This window comes from Leuciscus leuciscus, assembly GCF_965113295.1.
Source record: "Leuciscus leuciscus genome assembly, chromosome: 1".
NCBI classification, from domain to species: domain Eukaryota; kingdom Metazoa; phylum Chordata; class Actinopteri; order Cypriniformes; family Leuciscidae; genus Leuciscus; species Leuciscus leuciscus.
In genome coordinates this window covers 64,817,273-64,842,276 of record NC_138725.1, presented here as the reverse complement: position 1 = coordinate 64,842,276, position 25,004 = coordinate 64,817,273, and the positions used below count along the sequence as shown (strand labels likewise).

Genomic DNA, 25,004 nt, shown 5'->3' with positions numbered 1-25,004 from the left:
ATAGGGCCTATATATTTTTTCCACTTTTTTTTAAAGAAATCATCTCGCGACCCCTGCGCCGGGGGTCCCGCGACCCCCACTTTGGGAACCACTGACTTAGGCGAATTGGGACGCAGCATATGGCTTTACACGATGACGATCGCTCTGATTGGTTTTAGGTCTATCCAATTGTGCCCAGAGGCATTTGAGCGACGTCCGTTAGTGACGCCCCTTTTATTTGGAAATGAGTTATTAATGAAGCTTTGCCAGACCATAACTCAGTTACTACTGAGAATGGTCTGGTTTTAACCAGGCTACCACCAAACCAGATCTCATTCTGTTCGTGGCACAGGTAATAACTAACCACAACTCCAAAATGTATATAATAATTACTACTAAACTCTTTCTGCCCCTAATTCCTCAGAATTAGAAACAACACATTGAGCAGTAGCAATATTTGAGCCAAAAAGAGCAGCCCAAAAATGAAAAGTTCCTGTTTGACTCCTCCCTTGCTCCACCCACAACCCTAACACTCGTTCCTGTCTACCGCAGTGGTGCCCGTGGGACACGAACCTCGGAGTGCAGGAGCTCAACTCTTATCTTTTTCAAGAGAGAGTCAAGCCTGGATGGAACCAATAACATCAACCGCATTGCAAAATTACACATTTAACCTCCTCGAGAGTCAAGCACGCTTAGTTCAAACGTCAGATTGGAATGCATTGCTATGAGTGACTTCAACTTCCTTGAGAGTCGAACGCTCTTGTGCAAAAGCTAACTACTATCCCCTCAGGAGAAAACAGAAAGAAAAAGCTTCTTACCTGTCTCATGTAGTCAGTCTCAAATGCATCATAACTAGCACATCCAGCTTCTTCAAAGAGTCAAAGGCATCCTACCCAAATGCACATCCCTTTCATTGAGAAATCCTCACAACGCAGGCATTTAGCTCCCTCGAGAACGAAAAGTGTATGCTCCTTCACACGTACTTCAAACAAACGGATCCCAAAGACAAAGAAGAGGATGACGTGTTCCTCAGGCACCCTTTTATACTCACGGTCGCACAAGTAATGGCGTCATAGGCTGTCACCAGCCAATGCAACTATCGAGTTTAGACTTCCTGACACCTGTCATGCTGGAGGCATTCCCCATAGTGTCCTCTAGACGACACAGTGTGAGCTCTCACTCGAAAGGGAACTCTCAGGTTTTATTAAAAATATCTTAATTTGTGTTTTGAAAATGAACAAAAGTATTTTGGAATGACATGAGGGTGAGATAATGATGACAGAATTTTCATTTTTCATGTTAAATGTACTTGCCATAGGAATAACAGTAAATTCTACATATATACAAGTAGCTAATCCTAAGCCAAACTAAACCAAAACCCAACCCTACGTTTAACACTAAGTACATGCAGTTAATTAATAACGCAGTACTTATTTGTGTAATAACATTGTAACAACTTAAAATAATGGTTAACCCAATTTGGGGTGAACTATCCATTTAATGGAACAAATCACCTAAAAATAAAATTCATGTTCTCTTTCTTGTCCAATTTGGAGCTTGGCGGCATAAATCCCCATCCAGTTTTATTTTATGGGAAAAAGCAGTGTGGACGTTCTTCAAAATTTCTTCCATTGTGGTCCAAAACATAAAGAAAATATTGCATGAGGGTGAGTAAATGATGACAGAATTTAATATTTTTGAGTGAACTCTTCCTTTGACATGTCCTCCAAATGTTTTCACAGCTTGCAGTTCAGCTTGGGAAAAAACTATCTTACAGATGGGCAGAGAACATAAAAACTGCTTGATGTGTCTGACATCCCTGCGAATGGCGGGGAAGATGTAGGGAAGGTGAGAACCAGAGGGAGTGGGGGAGTGTTAAGATGGAGGAGGTGAAGAAACAAGGATGCATGACGCAGAGATAAATTCACAGTTTATGGGATCTTTGCCACTGTGTGTATCGATGTGTATGCGTCAATATTTTACAATCGGTGGGTCTGACCTGTTGAGCGGCTGGAAGACACCCGCTCGCTGCTTGAAGGCCTCTGAAGATGCTGTTCTGATAATAAAAAATGAAACAGTTAATCGGAACATCTCACTGATGCAGAGAGATCTGTGAAGCAGCACAAGCACATACTGTAATCTACAGGGCATTGTGTTCTATTTCAGACATCATGTTTGTGTAAATATATTCAAAAGAGCAAATTCACATCTGTACTACATCAAAAATGCCACTAATATCTTTTTTACAGAGAACCAGACGGAGAAAGTTTTATTGATGTATTACCCTCAAAAATACATATTACAGATAAAAATGCACACAAATGTGGTTGGTCACTTTCAATGTTAGTCAAAATATCTCTTCCTGTCTAAAGGTGCTATCACATTAGCAAACTGTCAGCAAAATTTTGCAGGCGTAAATAGTGTAGCGATGTGCAGACCATTTTGGTAAACAGCGAAACAGCAATGATGTGTTTTGTGGGCGGAGCCTACCTGGTGGCAGTTAAGTGACAGTTCTGCAGTCTTTGGAAGCCACAGAATTAAAACAATTAAAAAGATAATTGCGAGATAGTTGCGACTTTTTTACTCAGAAAAATTCTTCAATTGTGAGTTATAAAATCTTAATTGTGAGATATAAACTCACAGTTGCAAGAAAAAAGTCAGACTTTTGAGATATAAATGTTATAGGTTTAAATATTATTTCATGCTATAACTGTAGGGCCAATATATTATGCCCTCTATGAACTGCATATGAGTATATTATGCAGATCTATTATTTATATCAAATTCATGCTTTAAAGGGGCCATGAACTGCATTATTTTATTGCGTTAATGAACGCTCTGTTTGAAGGGCAGTGTCTGTTGTGACTTCAGTGTAAACGCCCACTGCTGTGATTGGCTGACATCTTTGCATATGAAACAGTGGAACTCTATTTTTACTATTACAGCTCTCAAAGGTAACTAATCGTGAAAAGTGTTGATTATAGCATTATATTTGGATCGTGGCATGAAAGGTTGCAGTGATGAGCATTGTGTTAGGGTCACTTTTGTTATTTACCTACTACTTGTCATTTACAAATCAGTGGGCGGGGCTTCAGTGGTAATGATGTAGAAGTAGGCGTTGATACTGTAGAGGCCGTCTTTCACCCATCTATGACGTCATAAATCGGTAATTCCAAAACGAGTCGTTCTCTGAGCTTGATTTTAATAAAAGCTGTTTAATAAAAGCTGAACGTTTTCAGTTCTGAAACTTACAGGATATTCTTATTGTATGATGACCTCTTATATGTCAAAAGTTCAAGGGAAATTTGATTTCTCAATTCATGGCCCCTTTAATAGTAGGGGTAGGGTAATTTAGCAGCATAAGCAGCATAATGGCTTGCAAACATAAACGTCTGCGTTTACTGGAGCTTCAAAGGGCATATTCGACGACGGTATCCTATAAAAATGAAGACCTTTTTTTTGTATTCCGATTCCGACATCCAAAAGGCACAATCCTTTTTTACATTATTCCATGGATTTTGCCCACTTCTTACCACTGTTTTTCTGTCCCCATAGTGTGCGCACTACTGCAGTGATGTAAGTGTGACATCTACTATACCTAATGGTCTATAATATCATAGCGATGTATAAAGCACAGCTCTAAAGAAGACACTTTCAAACCAAGCAGCTTTCTGTTGTTCAGTACAGCAAATTCTCATGACCAACTTGAAAATGAGTGAAATCTGTGTGGGGAAATCTTTCACCCTCACGTGAAACTCACCAGTGAAATTGGCACCTTAAAAGGGCCCATTAACTTCCATAGTATGGAAAAAAAATACTATGGAAGTCAATGGGGCCCTTCAACTGTTTGATTACCAACATTCTTCAACATATATCTTCTTTTGTATTCAGTAGAAGAAAGAAATTCAAACAGGTTTGGAAAAACTTGAGTAAATGATGACAGAATTTTCCTTTTGGGTGAACTATCCCTTTAAGTTCATAAGATACAATCTGGTTAGATTTAATGCTGTAGTCAAAATCCAGGCTACTAGAAGTGAGTGAGTAAGAGAGGGACGATTTATACTCACTGTCCTCTCGAGGAGTGAATCAATAAGGTGATCAGGGTGGAGGTGGCAGGACACACACAGTTGAGGGCCAACATGGCGTACTTAAACTCTTCTTCACAAACCACATGGTCTGCAAAATAAGAACACAGGAGAAATATTCATTCTTAAAAAGTTGTGTTTATGAATGTATTTTCATTATGAAAGAATGTTCAACATAATCTAACCTAAATTGACATTGTATTGATTACCAAAGAAAATAATATAAAGTTCTGTCGTGAAACTCTAGATGGCGCAGGCTGATAGGTCCTTAACTCCCCTTGTGACAAAAACTATACCAAAATGTTTTTAAAATACATTTATTTCATACTAAGTATACTAAAAATAAATTAACATATTTACAGACATATCGCTTGAGACTTCCTGATATAAATATTAAATATAGGCATTTCAGATTGATCAAACCAACATTTGAGATAATGTGATGCGATTCGTCTGCTGGTTAGTCCAATTATCCAATCACAGCCCGAGCGCAGCAAAGGATTTATTCGGTAATTGTGTTTCCATCGTTGTTTATTTTTGTGTCTTCTTATCAGATAAAAAATATCAACCTAAACTGAGCGCATACGTTTTTTATGTGCATTTTTTTTATTTATGCACATCTCGGCTTTTTTATCTCAGTGTTTTTTATTCGATATCCCAAAATGCGGATACTTTAGTGAAAACCGTGATAACATTTTTTCAGGATTCTTTGACGAATAGAAAGTTCAAAAGAACAACATTTATTTGAAACTGAAAACTTTTGAAACATTATAAAAGTCTTTACTGTCACTTTTGATCAATTTAATGTGTCCTATGGAAATTTCCATGACTTTACCAAGCCTGTAAATCGAATCAAACTGTTCTAATATCTGACCATGGGAACCCTACTAATATAGCATGCAGAAAAGCAATCCCACCAGAACATTAATTAAAACCATCATCCCTCCTGATTAGTATTGCTAACCCATTTGCACATCCCAGTTCCCTGCATTTGATTTTCAAAGACACATATCGCAGGGGTCAAAGGCTCTCGATGCCATTAACAGAGTGTGAAATAAGACAACTCCTCAGATCTCAAGCTCCTTTAACTCCCATGCTCAAAACAGCGGCTCTCTTAAACGCCATCAACACAGATGAGTGAGCACACATCAGGTTAAGACCTCCACTGCCATTTAAATGCCAGCAAAAGTACCAGAAAAAACACAGAAAGAGCTTAGAAAAAACTGGGGGCAAAAGAGGATGTTTTTGAATACTTAAGTGTACCCATAGTAATAATGCGTTCATCCGGAGGAAAAATAGCAGGCACTGCACTAATGACTGTCTCGTGGATGGAGTGCAATTTTCATGTGGCTTGTTAGCGGTGAGTGAAAACACATTTACTAATTTTGCTAATTAGGGAAATGAGTCAATACAATCGCATTAGCATTGAGGAAAACATTGACTCCGGTTTACCTCGGATTCGGTAAATAAAAAAAGTCCTTTATGTCATTTGTTTTGAGAGTTTTTTTGTTGTTGGTTTTCCTTATATTTTATCTTCTGTCCAAGCCTGCACTGAATTTAATTAAATAGCGAATGGTATAAAATTAGACAAAATGCACGACTCAGTGGATTTATTAGGGTGGATGAGTTAACAGAGTATGGTCAGAAATTATTATTTTGCTCTAGTACAATGTTATGTTTTCTCTCAGAGTGGATTTGAGTAGCAAAAACAATGTGAAATGTGTGCTGCCATAAAAAAAACAGCACATAGACATAGCTAGATTTTACTGACATCTATTCAAATATGCTACTCGCCTAAGGATAGAAGAATGCTCCAATTGTTTGAATAACCCGAGTCAATTCAGAGAAATGCGTAGGCAAAGGCACAAAGAAAGATTGAAGGTGAAATTATGAAATGAGGAGAATCAGGAGGAGAGAAGGACTGATTGTTCTCTGTGAAACAATTTAGCAAAATTTCAACTTTGAAGCTAAAATAAAGAGTTATTTGACTAAAGGCATTTTTCTTTTTTTTTCTTTTTGACTAGTATCTTTGTTATGGTTTTGATTGGCATCATTTTGTCTATTTAATGTTTTATTATTGTTTTGTATTTTTATTATGTTTCTGCCAAACATAAAATAAAGTGTTGCCAATCTTGTTGTTATTCAAATAGTATAGTTTTGACAGACTTTGTTTTTTGTATTCATTGTCTTTACTATTTTATATAAATAAATTGTGTTATTATTCACATACTATTGTTTTGCCAGACATTTTGTCTATTTGTAGTTTATTTACTTTTTAAAATTTTTGTTTTTATTTTCTGCTGAATAGTCATTTCTAACATTTTCTTTGTTCTTTTTATTGTTGTCTAATGTTATTGACAAAATATTGTTTTGATAAAACAATGCTTTGTCTATTTATTTCTAGGTATTTACTGTTGTCATTTCTAACACTGATAAATTATTAAAAATGTTCTTATTTATTTTGTTGCTTATTACTTTTTATTTTGCTCATGGGGGTTAAATGGGTGGCATAAATATGTACTAGAACATATTGCACACAGTTCAGAGCGCAATATGTACAACTCATATTTACCCTTATGAAAAAGAAGTATACTTCAAGTTCATTTTATGAAGTATACTTAAGTAATGTTCAAGTATATTTTTAACTATACATTATGTAAGTATACTAATGTCAATATGTACGAGTAGTAAACTTGTAAGTGTACTATTTTAATACCTCTTGGGACTAAATTGGCCCACTTGAAGTATATAAAAGTATATGTTTAAGTGTACTATAAGTGTAACAGTAGTAAACTTTAAGTGCACAACTAGTTCATAATTACGTTTCTCATTTGTACTGCAAGTGAACTTATGGGTATACTAATAGTTTACTATTTTAATACTTGTAGCAACTTTGAAGTATACTCTCAGTAAACTACTAGTTTAGTAGTTTTATACTACAAGTTTTCATTAAGTGAACTTAACATCATACTAATAGTTTACTATTTATATATAATTTTTTTCTCTTTTAGTGTACTAGTTTAGTAGTTTTATACTGCAAGTTTTCTTTTAGTGTACTCTCAGTAAACTACTAGTTTAGTAGTTTTATACAACACGTTTTCTTTAAGTGAACTTAACATTATACTTATAGTTTACTATTTATATATAATGTTTGCACTTGCAGTAGGCATATACTAGCCTACTATGTTCAAATGTTATTTTTTATACTTGAAAAATACCTTTAACTGTACTTTAATTTTAAAAACATTTTATCAGCTTCATGCATCCTTTTTTATCAACACTTGAATGTTGGTAAGTTTCATAAAGAAAGGCAACATTTTAAACAAAAAAAGATGAGAAAATCAAAAAATAAAATTAAAAGACTACGCCTTGATCAGATTCAGAATGATGATCAAACACAGGTGGAGTAGATCGAGTCCAACTATCAAAGCAAAGCTTCACAGTTGTTTTCTCTTCATGGGTTACGCTTCATTTCATTTGGAAACATTAAGCAGTTTTGATTTACAAGCTGTTTAATGTTTGATGATCACATTATGTTTCAGCTTCTTCTTCTCCTGTATTTTGATCCGGAGGCGGAGATTCTGTACTAGAAGATGTGTCATAGCGCCCCCTACCGTATAACAGTGAAAACATGGATAGCTGGAAAATTCAGTCAATGGTGGGAAAAAGTAGAGTTAGAGTAAATTCCTATGTACACTAACAGTGGACTAGCCTACACAAACATTCAGATATGCAGAATTAGAAACATATCTGTTTTATATCAATATTTTAATCAATATTTTCAAACAATTTAAGTTTCATAAGACTGTATATGAAAAACAATGTAAAAAAAGTATATTTAATAGGCTACTCGATCAAAAGAGTTAATACAACTACAAGCCAAGTATACTTGGACTTTTCTCTCAGTATAAGTCAAGTACACTTAAGTGTAATTAAGTATATTTCTGAGAAGTTCATAAAGTATATTTTTGAGAAGTATATAAAATGTAGACTGAAAGTATGCTTTCTTCTTTTTAGTTGAAAAGAAATATACTAATAGTACTAATATACTAATAATAAACTTATTTTTCGTAAGGGTATTTATGCTGTAGCTTTTGTGCTATCAAAAATACATGGAGGCAGGATTGCAGTGTCAGAACAACAACAGTTGTGTTGTTTATTGAACTAATGCGTCAGAAAGACGCGCATTAACCCCATCTTAAAGGGGACATGTCCAATATACATGCGTGTCGGTGATGTGTGAATTATGTCAGTAGATAAGTGATGTGTGAGCTTGTATCTGACCCTACAATGCCACCTTTTTAACCCCCATGTGCAATACCAACTGATATGTTCTACTCATATAACCTTTGATTAAAAAAATGTGTATAGAATTATACTCATTATTTTCTATTTGCTTCTCTGTTTTATCTTGAAAGTAGCGAGGACTCAAGTGCAGAGCAATGGGCTTTTATTAAGCATAAAAAATAAAAAATAATAAAATAAAAACTACCCCATGGGGAGAAAAAAGACAGGTAGCAAGACTTCACAGACTAGACTTGGCATGAACATAAAACATGAGGCGACGTTAGACAAGGTTATACGACGAACCAGCACAGGACTGAAAACACAAGGAGAATGAACAGGGAGCACATGCCACAAGGAAACATATATGACAAGCCATGTGCTCACACCAAACATGACAAAAACACAAGCACATGGCCAGTAAAACAAATCATAAGCCATGTGCTCACAAAAACGAGACATGAACACGCAGCTAATGAGAACACTCAAAAGCCACGTGTTCACACAAAACATGACAACACGAAAGCACACAGCCAGTGTAAACACAAGCTGCGTGCTACACAGAACACAACAACACATGCAGGCAGAAGAGCGTACGATCCGAGCGAACTCGAAACCGCACGCTCACACAACAAGACAGAGCACACGAGAACGAGCAAAAGCTCATCCTGTGCGCTCACAATAGAGGACAAACACGCGGAGCATGAATGTACGAATCCCTACACAGAACCAAAGCCAAACTAGTGACCAAAGTGCCGGGATCCAAACATCACAGCCCCGCACATGAAACAAGGCACACAGACAAGACAAAACAGGAGTGTCAAGGCTCTGTCACAAAACCAAAAAATAGACTAGACAGAAGTGACAGAACCCTGACAAACAATAAAACTGATTCTGATTATAGTTGTTAAAAGGATAATTTAGTTTAAAGGGATACTCCACTTTTTTTGGAAATAGGCTAATTTTACAACTCCCCCAGAGTTAAACAGTTGAGTTTTACCGTTTTCGAATCCATTCAGCCGATCTCCGGGTCTGGCGGTACCACTTTTAGCATAGCTTAGCATAGATCATTGAATCGAACAGGACCATTAGCATCTCTCTCTCAAAAAAATGACCAAAGAGTTTCGATATTTTTCCTATTTAAAACTTGACTCTTCTGTAGTTACATCGTGTACTAAGACCGACGGAAAATGCAAAGTTGCGATTTTCTAGGCCAGGGGTTCTCAAACTTTTTGAGTGTGTGGACCACTATTTGTAATCAAGAATTTTCGCGGACCACCTCATAATACACATAATAAATATGTCTACACACAGTCCTACCTGAATTAATCTGCACCTCTAAATAGGCTTACTAGCACTAAAACTATAACTGGTCATCACATCACAGGCTTGTTAAAGGAAAGTTTACTGCACACAACGGCTGCCACATATTTAATTTATTTATTTAGGCTACTCAAGCGCCCAGGGCATAATCAGGTTCATTTGAACAACAGGCTTATTTCCATAGCAATGTAGTATGAAATCTATGCAGTAATAAGAACACTGGAATATAGTCAACATTTCAAAACCTTTGGCGATTTTAGGGGATTATTATTATTAATCTTCAGAGTTTTACAAGTCCTCAAAAAGTTTGTCCACTTAACAGCACATCTGCAAAACATTTCAGAAACGCGAGATCAAGAAACTAACTGGAAATTAAATAATAACAGGCCTTATTCATTCCATTTATAAACATTTCGTTTCATATAAACTGCCTATGCCTAACTGTGCGTTCACACACCGGATGCGAATAGCGCGTCAAATTCAAAAAGGGATTATGTGAAATTCGCGCCTGCCGCGTCTAGTGATACGCTTGACCACTTTGTATCAATTCGCGCGTCAAGAGCTAAATTGACGCGCGTAAAAACAAAAGTTTGAAGCGAAATTTCGTCCGTTGTGAACGCATCACTGATGTGATAATGAGAAGAACATATTTGCCTCTGCCCTTTTCTCTTCAGAGAACCTGTTGCTATCCACCGAACCAATGTTGTGGTTCTAACGGCACTGAACTTGAATGTCACGGCCGAACACCACTAGGCTATTTTAGTAATCACACAATAACTTGACAATTTAATTAAAATGTTATATCAATATAGGCCTACATATTCTTTTTACTTTTCTTTTTTTTTATGGGAATTTCCTGGTAAAATGAAGGTAAAAAAAATATTATTTTATATTTTATTTAGCCTTTCCACGGACCACCTGCAGTACCCTCACGGACCACTAGTGGTCCGCGGACCACAGTTTGAGAATGGCTGTTCTAGGCTGATATGGCTAGGAACTATACTCTCATTCCTGCATAATAATCAAGAAACTTTGCTGCCGTACCATGGCACTCACTATTTTCAGGCGCTGCGTCATATCATTACGCCTGCTGCACTAGCAAGCGTAATGATATGACGCAGCACCTGAAAATAGTCCCCAGCTGGACTCATTGGTTACCGAGCTGGGGACTATTTTCAGGCGCTGCGTCATATCATTACACCTGCTGCACTCATGGTGGCAGCAAAGTTTCTTGATTATTACGCAGGAATGAGGAATCCCAAACACCTCGGAGGTCTTCAGAAAAGGCCAATGAAATTGGAGTGTGGAATTTGCATTCCTGGCCACGCCCCTGGCCTGGACATGCAGGTATAAAAGGCAAATCATTTTACCTTGGGGCTACCAAGAATGACCCCTAGTGTCGGCATTTCGACATGACATCGGAAGTGACCGACATAAAGAGAACTGAAAGAAACTGCCATTCTGTCAGTTCCTCCCGAAGCAAAACACCGTCGTGTACAGGTAATAAAGCTGTTGCAATATTGTTCCGTTTTTACCATTATGCTGTTCAGAGAGTAGACATAGTAGGCTACAATAACATTTTCAGTGATAAACCTACTCTTACAATAACTGTTCTGTTAATAGCCCTCTATCGATCTGACTGTCAGTGGGCGGGGATACAAGAATGTAATCTGTAGTTCTCTTACGAGAGTCCTCTCGTACTGCGTTTTGTAAAAACGCTACGGGAAAAAGTCTCTTTTCACGAAATACTGAAGCAAAAAATTTAAAGCGCGTTGCGGCAGTGCTTAGCTATGGCGAGACGGCTCGCTCGCTCATTGGCTGCTCTGCAGCAACTGCATAAGCCTATCGAGCGAGGCCTGAGGTGACGTCAGGCCAATGAGGACGCTTCGCGCCCTCCTAGCCATTTCCCGCCGAGACGGGTGTGGCTAGCCTCTATATAAGGAGCTCGAGAAGGCTGATTCACTTGATTTTCATCTCTTCAGCGAAGCTCACGCATCGCTGGATCACGAGGAAGCAAGCGTCGTTTGAGGCAAGCACTTCAGCGGGACGAGCCACTCGAAGCTGCTGGCAACGCCGCCTTCTACAGCCGTACCTGCTGCGCTTTCCGGCGCTATATCCTTTATTACTCTGTTTGTGTGTGTGTGTGTGTGTGTTCGCCGCCGCGACACTCACCCCCTAAAAGAGCTGCGTCTTTTTAAAGATGCCTTCATGTGGCTCGTGCCGAGCCCCACTCGCCCAGGGAGACCAACACGTCATCTGCGTTTCCTGTTTGGGTGAGAACCATGCAGCACTCGCGCTCGCTGACGGCGGCTGCCCTCACTGCGACCTTTTGCCGATGGTGACTCTGCGGACTCGCCTGGCATCCTTCTCAGAGTCTGCACTCCCCGCCGCGCTGCCGCGCCGTAAGAAGCGCCGCTCGCAGCGGGCCCCGGAACCTCCAGCTCGACCAAGCTCGCCGGTTTGCCCGCCTGCTTCACCGGCTTCTCCTGTTTCACTTCCTGATGCTCAGCGCCCGCAGTCTGCCGCCGCTTCATCAGAGGAAGTCATTTCTGAGGCCGCGTCGAGAGAGAAGGATTCCTGCTCTCTGCTAGCTTCAGGCAGCGAGGACTGGGCGAGCTCTGAGGACCTCGCGCCTCCTGCCCGCAAGCCCACTACGAGAGCCAACATCGAGAAGGAGCTCATGCGAGTACTCGCGCTGGCCGCGGCGAGCCTCGGCCTCGAGTGGTCTGCACCGGAACTCCCCTCTCGTACCCGGCTGGATGGTAGCTTCCTCCCTGGTGAGCGCACTTCTCCGGAATCTAAGCCCGCCCCCTTTCTTCCTGAGCTTCATGAAGAAGTGGCGAAGGCTTGGAATGCGCCCTACTCTGCGCGAACGCGCTCGTCTGTGTCGCCAGCATTTTCCTCCCTGGATAATGCGAAAGACCGAGGCTACCTTTCACTTCCGCCGGTGGAACAGGCGATAGCGACCCACCTTTGCCCGCCCTCTGCTGGACGGTGGACTAAACCGGTGTTGCCTTCTAAAGCCTGCCGCATGACGTCGACGCTGCTCGCGCGAATTTTCTCCGCCGCTGGGCAGGCTGCGTCAGCGCTACACACCATGGCTACACTGCAGATTTTCCAAGGTGATCTCCTCCGTAAGCTGGATGAGATGGGACCGGAGGCTATCTGCATCGCGGATCTGAGGAGCGCTTCGGATCTAACACTCCGCGCTACCAAGTCTGCTGCACAGGCCATGGGAAGATGTATGGCTTCCGCCACTGTTGCTGAGAGACACCTATGGCTTACGCTCACGGAAATGGCTGATTCCGAGCGCAACGCGTTTCTCGACGCCCCGCTGTCTTCCGCTGGCCTTTTCGGTTCTTCTCTCTCCGAGTTCGTGGAGAGATTTACCGAGGCCCAGAAAGCGTCTCAAGCCTTCAAGCACTTCCTGCCGAAGCGCTCCGGTTCTGCAGCGAATCGCGAAAAACAGAATCCGCGAAGCTCTCAGCATCAGCCCCCGCCTTCCGCCACACCTTCTCAGCAGCGACAGCAGCACAGCTCTAGGTCCCGCTCTCGCTCTACCAGCCGACGCCCTGCTCAGCGCGGGCCTCGGCCGAGGGTTGTGGTGAAGCCGGAAGCCCCGAAGAAGTCCTAGCACTCCTAGGGAAGCGCAGGTGTGTGAGTCCCGCTGCGGCCGGTCTCTCACCCAAGCGCACCGCTGTTTCAGTCCCAAGACTTGCGACTGTTCCAGCGTTTTCTGCAAGACGCAAGCCTGCACAGTTGCCCGCTCGCCTGCACACAAAAGCCGTTTTCACGGCTACCCAGATATATCCCGAAAAGAGTGTATTTTCTGGTGTCCCGGCCACGGCCGTTGGTGCTATAAATGTAGTGTCGATGCCCACTCCTCAGTGCCCATCCCTACACACAAGCACAGCCCTACACTTAGGGCTCGCGCACATAAAATCGACTCAGGTCGATTGCGCTTCCAATATAGTGAAAGTGCCCACTTCCCAGTGCCCACACACACTATGTCTCACAGACCACAGGCTCTCTGTAAAAACGAAACCTGTGCGCGCTCGCTCTGCTCAGACAGGCAGCGCGTCCAAAGCAGTGAATGTGCCCGCTTCCCGCCCACGTTTGCTCGCAGACATGAGTCCCGCGGGGCTCGCTCAGACCTCCCTCACTCAGTTAAGCACTGTAGTAAGGTCGAGGACGAGCGCTCTGCCCGCTGTATTAAGCGCGCCCCCCGCCTCGAATGCCACAGGCATAACGCCTATGTTATCGCACCTCGAAGCACCTCTGTCGCACGGCGAACAGAGCGCGCTTCGCATTCAGCCCTTAGCCAGCCATGCAGAAGCATGGGCAGCGCTTCCAGGGGTTTCGGACTGGGTGCTAGGCATTATAAAGAGAGGCTTCTCGCTACAGTTTTGTCGACGCCCTCCCCGCTTCACAGCGCGCGTCAAGACTACGGTGAATTTAGAAGTAGCACACCTACTTCGCGCCGAAATATCAAAACTGATATGCAAAGGGGCGATAGAGCATGTACCCCTGGCTCAAAGCGAAGGGGGGCTATACAGCAGATACTTTCTAGTCCCCAAAAAGGACGGTGGTATCAGACCCATACTGGATCTAAGACGGCTGAACAAAGCATTAGTGAAACGCAGTTTCAAAATGCTCACGACCAGGAAAATTCTCGCGCAGGTTCGCCGAGGAGACTGGTTCATGTCAATAGATCTGAAGGACGCGTATTTTCAAATACAGATAGCGTCACATCACAGGCGATACTTGAGATTCGCCTTCGAGGGTCAGATATACCAGTATACAGTCCTTCCGTTCGGCTTGTCCCTGGCACCTCGTACATTTACGAAATGCATGGACGCGGCGCTCGCTCCTCTCAGACTCAGAGGCATGCGAGTGCTGAACTATTTGGACGACTGGCTGATCCTAGCTCAATCACGATCACAGCTCGTGGAGCACAAAACCATTTTACTCGACCACCTCGAGAATCTTGGTATCACGGTCAATTGGACGAAGAGTTCACTGAACCCCAGTCAAACGATTTCGTTTCTGGGTACCATTCTGGACTCACAGTCTATGACAGCGCGGCTGTCGCCACAGCGCGTGCTGCACATTCAGCGCGTGGCGAGATCTTTCCGCTGCGGCGCGTCTACCCCGCTCAAGACGTTTCAAAGGATGCTAGGTCTCATGGCCTCAGCATCACCGGTTCTCCAGCTGGGCTTGCTCCGCATGCGCCCTCTGCAGTTCTGGTTGAAAGTGCGAGTACCGCGCGGAGCGTGGGTGTCCGGCCGGTTGCGTCTCAAGGTCAATCAGAGCTGTGTCACAGCCCTGACACCTTGGTTGGCAGACGACTGGTACCGATCAGGTGTAAGCCTGGGGACTTCCTCGGGAGTGAGGATGGTGTCGACCGACGCATCCACCTCGGGATGGGGAGCGCTGCTCGAGGGCAGACCGTTCTTCGGCCTGTGGTCGAAACGAGAAAAGCTCCAACACATCAACTGCCTGGAAATGCTGGCAGTGCACAATGCGCTAACGCGCTTTTATCCCCACATCAAGGACCAACACGTCGCAGTCCGTTCGGACAACACGGCCGTGGTGTCCTATATAAATCGCCAGGGCGGTCTGAGATCCACATCCCTGTACAGGCTGGCGAAACGCCTCCTAATACGCCTCGGGTTCTTTCGCGGGCTTTGCACGTGAGGTGTTGATGGGCACAAGATGGCGGCGCGCATAGTCGCAGCGACCCGGAGCTCCCTCTCTGATAGTGGCTTTAGTAAATTTATAACCTACACGCGAACAGAAATTTTGCGTTTGAAAGACTGTTGTTTCGGACGTGCACCCAGTGATTCTGGATCTTTTCCACGGGAAATTATGATGGACAACGGGATAACAAAGATCAACAGACCCACGGAGAGGCGATGCAGGCGGAGATGTGAGAGGAAGCAGAAGCGGGGTAAGCGAGCCGGCATTCATGCTAGGCTACGACGATGCCCGCACAAACCTGCCGTGCCCAGCATCTTCCTCGCAAATGCCCGCTCCCTTGTTAATAAACTGGACGACGTGAGGCTGCGGATTACCAATAACCGCTTGGATTGCTGCATCATGGTGATAACTGAGACCTGGCTGCACGATAACATCCCTGACCTAGCCGTGGAGCTAGCAGGCCGCTCCCTCTACCGTGCAGACCGCACAGCCGACTCTGGTAAGTCGAGAGGAGGAGGCGTGTGTGCATACATCCACAACAGTTGGTGCACAGACACAATTGTTATTGAGAGACATTGCTGCCTGGATTTGGAGTTCCTGATGCTGAAATGCAGGCCTTTTTATCTGCCTAGGGAATTTTCATCTGTTTTTATTACTGCTGTCTATGTGCACCCCAGAGCCAATGCTAAAATAGCTATGGGTAAGCTATATGATGCTATATGCAACCAGCAAAACAGACACCCGGAGAGTATATTTGTAGTGGCAGGGGATTTTAACCACACTAACCTAAAGACAGTTCTGCCCAAATTTTACAAGAATGTGCACATTAAAACAAGGAATAATAAAATACTGGACCAGGTGTACACAAATGTTTTCGGAGCTTATAAAACCCAGTCTTCACCTCATCTTGGACAGTCTGACCATTTATCCCTGCTCTTGACACCAGTCTATAAGCCCATCATCAGCAGGATCAAAACTCAGACAAAGACAGTGAAGATCTGGACTGCAGAAGCCTCCTCAGCCCTGCAAGACTGTTTTGATGACACCAGGTGGGAGCTCTTTGAACATACAGACATTGAGCACCATACATCCACAGTCCTTTCCTATATCAACTTCTGCACGGACATTGTAACAACAAATAAACAAATTAAAGTGCTCCCCAACCAAAAGCCCTGGTTTAACAACAGGGTAAGGGAGCTGCTCAGAGCTCGGGACACAGCGCTGAGATCAGGGGACAGGGAGGAGTACAGAAGGGCGAGGGCCAACCTACTCAGAGGCATCACATGTGCAAAACGAAAATACAAACAACGCATTGAGGACAACTTCAATGCCAACAACCCCCATGCAATGTGGCAGGGTGTAAAGAACATTACTGGCTACAAACAAAGCAACAGCTACCCAATCTCAACTGACTCCTCTCTACCAGACCAGCTAAACACCTTCTTCGCTCGCTTTGAAGACTCCAGCTCCAACTACAACAGGGGACTGGATTTACATACATACACTACCTCCCCAGGGAGCGATCAGCCACTTACTCTTCTGACCTACCAGGTAAAGAGAGAACTACACAACATTAACTGCAATAAAGCAACGGGGCCTGATGGAGTTGCAGGACGAGTGCTGAAGCAATGCGCTGACCAGCTCGCTCCAGTATTTACACGCATTTTTAACCTGTCTTTACAGCAAGCCATAGTCCCCACCTGTCTGAAAACCGCCACCATAATCCCTGTACCCAAAACCTCAGCTATCACAAGCCTGAATGATTACCGGCCAGTAGCTCTCACGCCAGTGATCATGAAATGCTTTGAGAGACTGGTACTGTCCCATATCAAGGCCCACATCCCTCCTGATCTCGATCAACATCAATTTGCATACAGGACCAATAGATCCACCGATGACGCCATCTCCGTAGCATTGCACACAGCCCTCACACACTTGGAAACACCCAACAGCTATGTTAGGATGTTATTTATAGACTACAGCTCTGCATTTAACTCCATTAACCCTGACAAATTGATTAACAAATTACAAATACTGGGTCTGGGAGATCTTCTCTGCCAGTGGATCAGAAACTTCCTCACCAATAGACCTCAGCGTGTCAGGATTAACCGTCACACCTCCTCTAGCATTACTCTTAATACCGGCGTCCCCCAGGGCTGCGTCCTAAGTCCAGCCCTCTATTCACTCTTCACCTACGACTGCACTTCCTCACACAACTCTAACACTCTCATTAAATTTGCCGATGACACAACCATAGTGGGACTCATATCAGACAACAATGAAATAGCCTACAGGAAGGAGGTTCAGAACCTGTCAGCCTGGTGCACGGACAACGACCTCAACCTCAACATTAAGAAGACAAAAGAAATAATAATTGACTATAGAAGGAACAAAATAAACCACAACGGACTGTATATCAACGGGAAGGAGGTGGAGAGGGTGGCAACTTTTAAGTTTTTGGGAGTGCACATTGCAGAAGATCTAACTTGGAGCCAGAATACCTCCCATACCATTAAAAAAGCCCAGCAGAAGATGTTCTTCCTGAGGACCCTGAAGCGCAATGGGCTCCCTCAGGAACTTCTGACACGCTTTTATCGCTGCACAATTGAAAGCACTCTGACATACTGCTGTACTGTGTGGCACTCCAGCTGCACAGCAGCAGAAAGAAAGGATCTGCAGCGGGTTGTTAAGGTGGCTGAGAGAATAATTGGCTCTCCCCTACCGAATCTAAGTGAAATATACTCAAGCCGTCTTCTCACTCGGGCCACAAACATTATGCAGGACACTCACTGTTCACTACCCTCCCCTCAGGCAGACTGAGAACCCCCAGCACACGCACAAATAGACTCCGGAACAGCTTTTTCCCCAGAGCTGTGAACATATTACAAAGATCATACGCACACCCGTGCATACAAACATAGATCTCTCATCACCTTTTTACCTTCTCAGTGCAATTGGACTCTGTGCAATAACTGTTGTGTTTATTGTTTTTATTTTTACTGTTTTAGCTGTTTTATCTATTTATTGAGAATGTGTTAGTGTATGTGTATATGTATGTATTTATGCATGCATGTATGTATGTATGTTTATATTTTTTTTGTATATATTTCTATCTTTTTTACTATGCTGCTATCTGGAGAGGACTGCTCCAACAGAATTTCGTTGTATCGCATACAATGACAATAAAGATATATCAATAATATGGGCTCAGCACAGTTTGCGCTCGCTGAGAGCAGTGCATGTGCCTGGGCTCCAGAATGTGGGCCCAGACAGACTGTCCAGGAACAACATTCCCCTGGGCGAATGGTCTCTACACCCACAGACAGCCCGGCTGTTGTGGGAGAGATTCGGCAGAGCGGAGGTGGACCTATTCGCGTCCCGCGAAAACGCTCATTGCCCCGTGTTCTTTTCCAAGAACGACAGCGCGCTGTCCCACATGTGGCCGCGCTGCCCGCTTTATGCTTTTCCCCCCGTCTCCCTCCTGCCTCAGGTGTTAGAGCGGGTCAAGGAAACGAAATGCTCAATGCTGCTTGTAGCACCGTTCTGGAAGAACCAAGCATGGTTCCCAGTCCTGATGCAGCTAGCAGACATCGCTCCATGGCCAGTGCCATTGAGGAGAGATCTCCTCTCGCAGGCCGGGGGCTCGATTTGGCACCCGCACCCGGAGCTGTGGTCGCTTCACGTGTGGGCGCTCAACGGTTATCCGTTAACCTCGCAGAGGGAGTGATAAATACCATCACTCAGGCCAGAGCGCCGTCGACTCGGCGGCTTTATGCCTCGAAGTGGTCGGTTTTCTCCGGCTGGTGTACAGCTCGGAGCATATCACCTCTCGATTGTGAGGTGACGGAGGTTCTCTCCTTCCTACAGGAGCTGTTGGATAAGGGCAGATGCCCTTCCACGCTCAAAGTTTATGTGGCGGCTATTACAGCGTTTTCCAGAACAACGCTGGGGCAGTCTCTAGGAAGGAACGATTTAGTCATCCGCTTCCTCAGGGGAGCTAGGAGGCTAAATCCTCCCAGACCTCCTTCAGTCCCTATGTGGGACCTTTCTACGGTGTTGGCGGCCATGAAAGGTGCCCCTTTCGAGCCTATCCAATCTATTAGCCTCAAGCATTTGTCTTTCAAAACAGTGTTTTTGATGGCTCTCGCTTCAGTGAAGCGCATAGGCGACCTGCACGCGCTCTCTGTGAGCCCAGCGTGCTTAGAGTTTGGATCTAACGACTCTAAAGTCATACTCAAACCTAAGCATGGATATGTGCCAAAATCCCTCAACACACCATTTCGGGCTCAGGTCATCTCCCTGTCTGCCCTGCCGGGATCAAGTGAGGAAGGGGACTCAAGTTTTCTCTGCCCCATTAGGGCTTTAAGAGCTTACGTGTCCCGCTCTGCTGTCTTCAGACAGACTGAGCAGCTCTTTGTCTCGTTCAGTGGACGTTCCAAGGGAATGGCTGTTTCGAAACAGAGCCTATCCAGATGGATAGTTGACGCCATAGCGCTGGCTTATACTGCCAAGGGCCTCCAGTGCCCGTCGGGAGTTAGAGCGCACTCCACGAGGGGTGTTGCCTCCTCGTGGGCTTGGTCCAGCGGGATTTCCTTACAGGATATATGTACGGCGGCGGGCTGGACCTCGCCGTCTACATTTATTAGGTTTTACAACCTAGAGGTTCCCGCCTTGCAGGCTAAGCTACTATCGGTGTAGCCGATTCAGCTGTCTAACTAGAACACTGAAATCGCATGCGCAATGCGCTGCCGACTGTCTTATGGGCAGAACTGTGTAAGACCCACATTTCCCGCATTTAGCTCAGGTTTCCCCACCCTGTCTATGCTATGTCATATTCGCGTCTGCTGACGCAACCTTATAAGGACAGAGGAATCCCCTCTTGTCTCTAGACTCTCTCTGTGAGGTCATGTTTTACGTCCGCGGACGTTACAATATAGGGAATTATGTAATCCCAGGCTCTTTCTGAGTCTATCTGGTGATTATGCACTGTACACCTGGTTTGCTTCCAGTGATCGGTGTCTTTATCCCAGCACGCACGGCGTTTTACAAGGGGTTCCCGTAGCGTTTTTACAAAACGCAGTACGAGAGGACTCTCGTAAGAGAACGTACTCGGTTACTAACGTAACCTCGGTTCTCTCTAGAAGAGGGAACGAGTACTGCGTTCTCTGCCGTGCGTACGGTTCACTCTGGTTCGCTTCGGCGATGAAAATCAAGTGAATCAGCCTTCTCGAGCTCCTTATATAGAGGCTAGCCACACCCGTCTCGGCGGGAAATGGCTAGGAGGGCGCGAAGCGTCCTCATTGGCCTGACGTCACCTCAGGCCTCGCTCGATAGGCTTATGCAGTTGCTGCAGAGCAGCCAATGAGCGAGCGAGCCGTCTCGCCATAGCTAAGCACTGCCGCAACGCGCTTTACATGTATGAAAATTAAGGATAATTTTTTGCTTCAGTATTTCGTGAAAAGAGACTTTTTCCCGTAGCGTTTTTACAAAACGCAGTACTCGTTCCCTCTTCTAGAGAGAACCGAGGTTACGTTAGTAACCGAGTACGTTTTAATGAAATCCCTAGAGCTGCATTTTGCATTATCCGGCAGACATTTGCTGACAATAAATGTGAAATTCTTAGTCCATGGAAAAAAGAGTAAACACTGTTCATTTACATATACTACCGACATTGTAACAATATAAAGCAGGTTGAAAATTTGCAAACTTACACTTTAATCTGTAGTTAATAAGGATTGTACTATATTATTTAAACAATATCTTTTTATTTCTGTCACTGTAACTTCATGAATAAATAACTAAATAGGCTTTGTTCTTTGAATTATTCTCCATGTCAGGCTGGAGTACTGAAGGCAGCACTTGAAGATGCACATTCACTCATAAAGATCAAATGGTGAATTAAAGACCTTGGTTCCTCTTCATGCAGGCCCTTTCAGTTCGACCACTTCATCTCCTCTTTCACGAACTCCCTCATTTACAGCAACCTCAGAAAGCACACACTGACCTCGGCTGAAGCGGGGACGCAGCACAGCAGGCTAGAGCACTGTCATAATTGTGTTTCTAGATTCCTTTTTTCTCTAAAGCTGCTGTTTTTGCAGTGTAGCAGTGAGAGACTGTGCTCATTCTGTGAACCCCAGCAAGACGGTAACAACAGTGCCACTTCTCTGCCATTAGCAATAATTAAAGCAGCATGCTGGTTATGTTTATGAATGACCTGGCTGTTGATATAGCTACGCAAAACACTGTGCAGAACTGGAAGAGGTAAAGCGGCCAGTTGCTATTTCCAAACATGCCCACGGAAAGGAAAATAAAATCAATTAACGCAGCAAAAGTCGAACAAAACAAACAGTGTTCCAGAATAACCATGCGAGATCAGGCTGCATGTGAACGAAACACTCATCTCCTCAGACAAACCACTCTGTGAGCTTCTGTTACATTGATGTGAACATTATTCACATTAATAGCAATTAAGCTATTTGTAGAGCTGAAGTCAAGTCTACAGCCATACTCATTTATGCCACCCACTCAGCCACTTAGTGCCTATATTCCAAGCAGTGTCACAACATGTCTGCCACGCATTGAAAAACTGCATATTGATGCGTTCTGCCGAACTGTCAAGAAGTAAGCGCTCAGTAAACCACCAAGAAGCCAAGCCGCCCACAGGGGATAACCACCTCTGACTGATATGAAACATAAGTAAATATATCGCAAGTGTCATTTTAACGATAACTCTCAATAAAAGATGCACATTCTTATTCATATATAGTAGAAGCAGATAAAACAAACATTTTGCAAATTCATCATCACTTTTACACCATACTTCTGGGTAAGCGTACCCAATGTTTTTGTGGCATCCTGTCACATCTGCTAAGAAGCCTTCATATTTTAATTTTCATAATAATATTAAATAACTTGACACTCCAATTTTTGATTTGAAAGTATGAAAAAAAAATCTATATTTGTAAAGTATTAATATATTACTATATTTCCCTTGAATCCTTTTTTTTATACATACCCTTGAGAAAAAGAAGTATACTTTAATGCACTTTAAAAACACTTTTAAAAAGGGCACTAATAATGGACATGAAAAGTACATGAATAATGTCATAATGTCAATGTGCATTTAAAAATAATTATGTTTCAATCTTTTGTCATGCTTTAAAGAAGTACACTTATTTTGATGTGTTGACTAACAAACTACAGCACTTGTAAAATACTTGATTATAATTTCAACTGCAATGTGTTATTGTCACGGTTGGCTGTGATATATAAAGCGCATGACGATAGAGTCCAGAGAAACACTTAATTATAAAGCAAAACAAACACATAGAAGAAATCACGGGAAACCATCCACTTTACATGAAGTAACACGGAAGAGACAGGACAAGGAACTGAACAAAACAGGGAGAACTTATACTAAAACTAAACAAGGAAACTAATGAGTTAATTAACAAACAACAGGTGAACTGAATGAAACTAACACAAACTAGAAACTAGGTCAAGACAGGAACAAACAAAGCATGCTCCTGACAGTACGCCCTCTGGAAAGGCGTGTCCTCGCGCCGTAGTCCAACTGTGTAGGGAGGGCGGGGGCTCTGGAGGGGGACATGAAACATGAGATGGCGAAAAACTGTCTGGGGTAAACATAGTTCATGGGGGAGTGGAGGGTGGGAGGAGCCAGGGAGGGGCCAGCAGGAGAAGCGAGATGGACACCCAGAATCCAGCCAGGATGAGGCCCCAGGGCGGAAGGAGCCAAGGGATGACTGACAGAGATGCAGCCACCGATGATGGAGACCAAGGTGGAGACAATGAGCCGAAGAGCCCACGCAAAACCGGTGGTACTGGAGACCAAGGTGGAACCGGTGAACCAGAGGAGAGAGGCGAAGGCGGTGGGACCGAAGACAAAGGCAGACCCAGAGGGAGGGCAGAGCCAGATGGAGCCGAAGGCACAGGCAGGACGCTGTCCGACCAAGGCGGAGCTGGAGGGACGAGGGAGCCTGATGGAGCCATATGGCAATGGTTTCCGATTGAGCTGAGGGAGGAAGGAGCCGCGGTGGAGCTGATGTGTTGACAGGCCGCGGTGGAGTGATGGGCCCAGAGGCTGGAAGCGGAGCCAAGGGATCCTCTAGGCTTGGTGGAGCTGGTGGCCTGATGACACTTGGTAGATCCTTGTAGTAAGTGGGAGATGCAGAAGGGCTGAAGGACACTAATGGAGGCGGGGCTGAGGAACATGCTGTTTGAGGAGCAGGGAGAGGGAGGCTAGGCTGGCATTCTGGAGATACAGAGGGTGCTAGAGATACAGGGGGCGCTGGAGATACAGAGAGCGCTAGAGATACTGGGGGTTCTGGAGATACAGGGGGTGCTGGAGATACAGGGGGTGCTGGAGATACAGGGGGTGCTGAAGATACAAGGGGCGCTGGAGATACAGAGGGTGCCAGAGATACAGGGGATGCTGAAGATAAACGGGGCGCTTAACATACAGGGGGCGCTGATTATACAGAGGGGCGCTAGAGATACTGTGGGTGCTGGAGATACAGGGGGTGCTGAAGATACAGGGGGCGCTAGAGATACAGAGGGAGCTAGATATACAGGGGGTGCTGAAGATACTGAGGGCGCTGGAGATACAGGGGGCGCTGGAGATACAGGGAGCACTAGAGGTACAGGGGCGCTGAAGATACAGGGGGCGCTAGAGATACAGGGGGTGCTGAAGATACAGGGGGCGAAGATACAGAGGGCGCTAGAGATACAGGGGGCGCTGAAGGATACAGGGGGCGCTAGAGATACAGGGGGCGCTGAAGATACAGGGGGCGCTGAAGATACAAGGGGGTGCTCAACATACAGGGGGTGCTAATTATACAGAGGGGCACTAGAGATACTGGGGGTGCTGGAGATACAGGGGGCGCTGAAGATACAGGGGGTGCTGAAGATACAGGGGGTGCTGGAGATACAGGGGATGCTGAAGATACTGAGGGCGCTGGAGATACAGTGGGCGCTGAAGATACAGGGGGCGCTGGAGATACAGGGAGCACTAGAGGTACAGGGGCGCTGAAGATACAGGGGGTGCTGAAGATACAGGGGGCGAAGATACAGAGGGCGCTGGAGATACAGGGGGTGCTGAAGATACAGGGGGCGCTGAAGATACAGGGGGCGCTGAAGATGTCATAACACGTAAAATAAACATGCATTTTTTTTAAAGAAGAAAAACACTGAATCATTTGCAGGTCATCTTGACCTACTTTAGGCACCAGTGTAGGTTTTCTGGGTCATGAATCTTAGTGTTATGTCAATGAATGACATGGCAGGAGGGAAGTGAGACACCATTCTTCAGTTTCAGATACAGGAATTAGTGTACACCAGTCTCATTTCTCGTTCTCCTTTGATGGCAGCACTCAATAGTGACTTTGTTCAACTGACAGATTGTGTGATACTGTGTAATCTGTGGTTGATCTCTGGGTAAAGCTCACTGACTTCGCAGCTGCCTCAACCACTGACTCATCCTGTTCCTCCTCTGCCTTCTCAATGACCTTAAAACAAGTGCTGTCACCACATGCAGGGCAGCCCATCATGTTCTCAGCATCACAACCACAGGACTGTACAGGTCAGTGAGAAAGTGAGTCTTCATGTGAGTCTTAT

At 44.4% G+C, this 25,004-nt stretch overlaps 2 protein-coding genes across 4 annotated transcripts in view; both read right to left on the bottom strand.

The window, feature by feature from the left end:
* Window positions 1-19,251, bottom strand: part of LOC309476355 (uncharacterized protein) — a gene marked incomplete at its 3' end in the record, with an annotated part of 75,024 nt that extends 55,773 nt beyond the window's left edge. Inside the window, exon 1 of the mRNA XM_082139630.1 lies at window positions 18,647-19,251. The remainder of the gene's footprint in view (window positions 1-18,646) is intronic.
* The window catches only part of kcnt2b (potassium sodium-activated channel subfamily T member 2b), a 113,860-nt gene that overhangs the window by 26,687 nt on the left and 62,169 nt on the right, over window positions 1-25,004 (bottom strand). For 2 of the 3 annotated variants that reach the window (XM_082179271.1, XM_082179272.1), the window contains exons 15-16: window positions 4,047-4,155; window positions 1,979-2,035 (exon numbers count right to left, since the gene is read on the bottom strand). In XM_082179271.1, the coding sequence (XP_082035397.1) occupies window positions 1,979-2,035; window positions 4,047-4,155 (166 nt within the window). The remainder of the gene's footprint in view (window positions 1-1,978; window positions 2,036-4,046; window positions 4,156-25,004) is intronic. The other variant, XM_082179273.1, reaches the window with a different exon arrangement.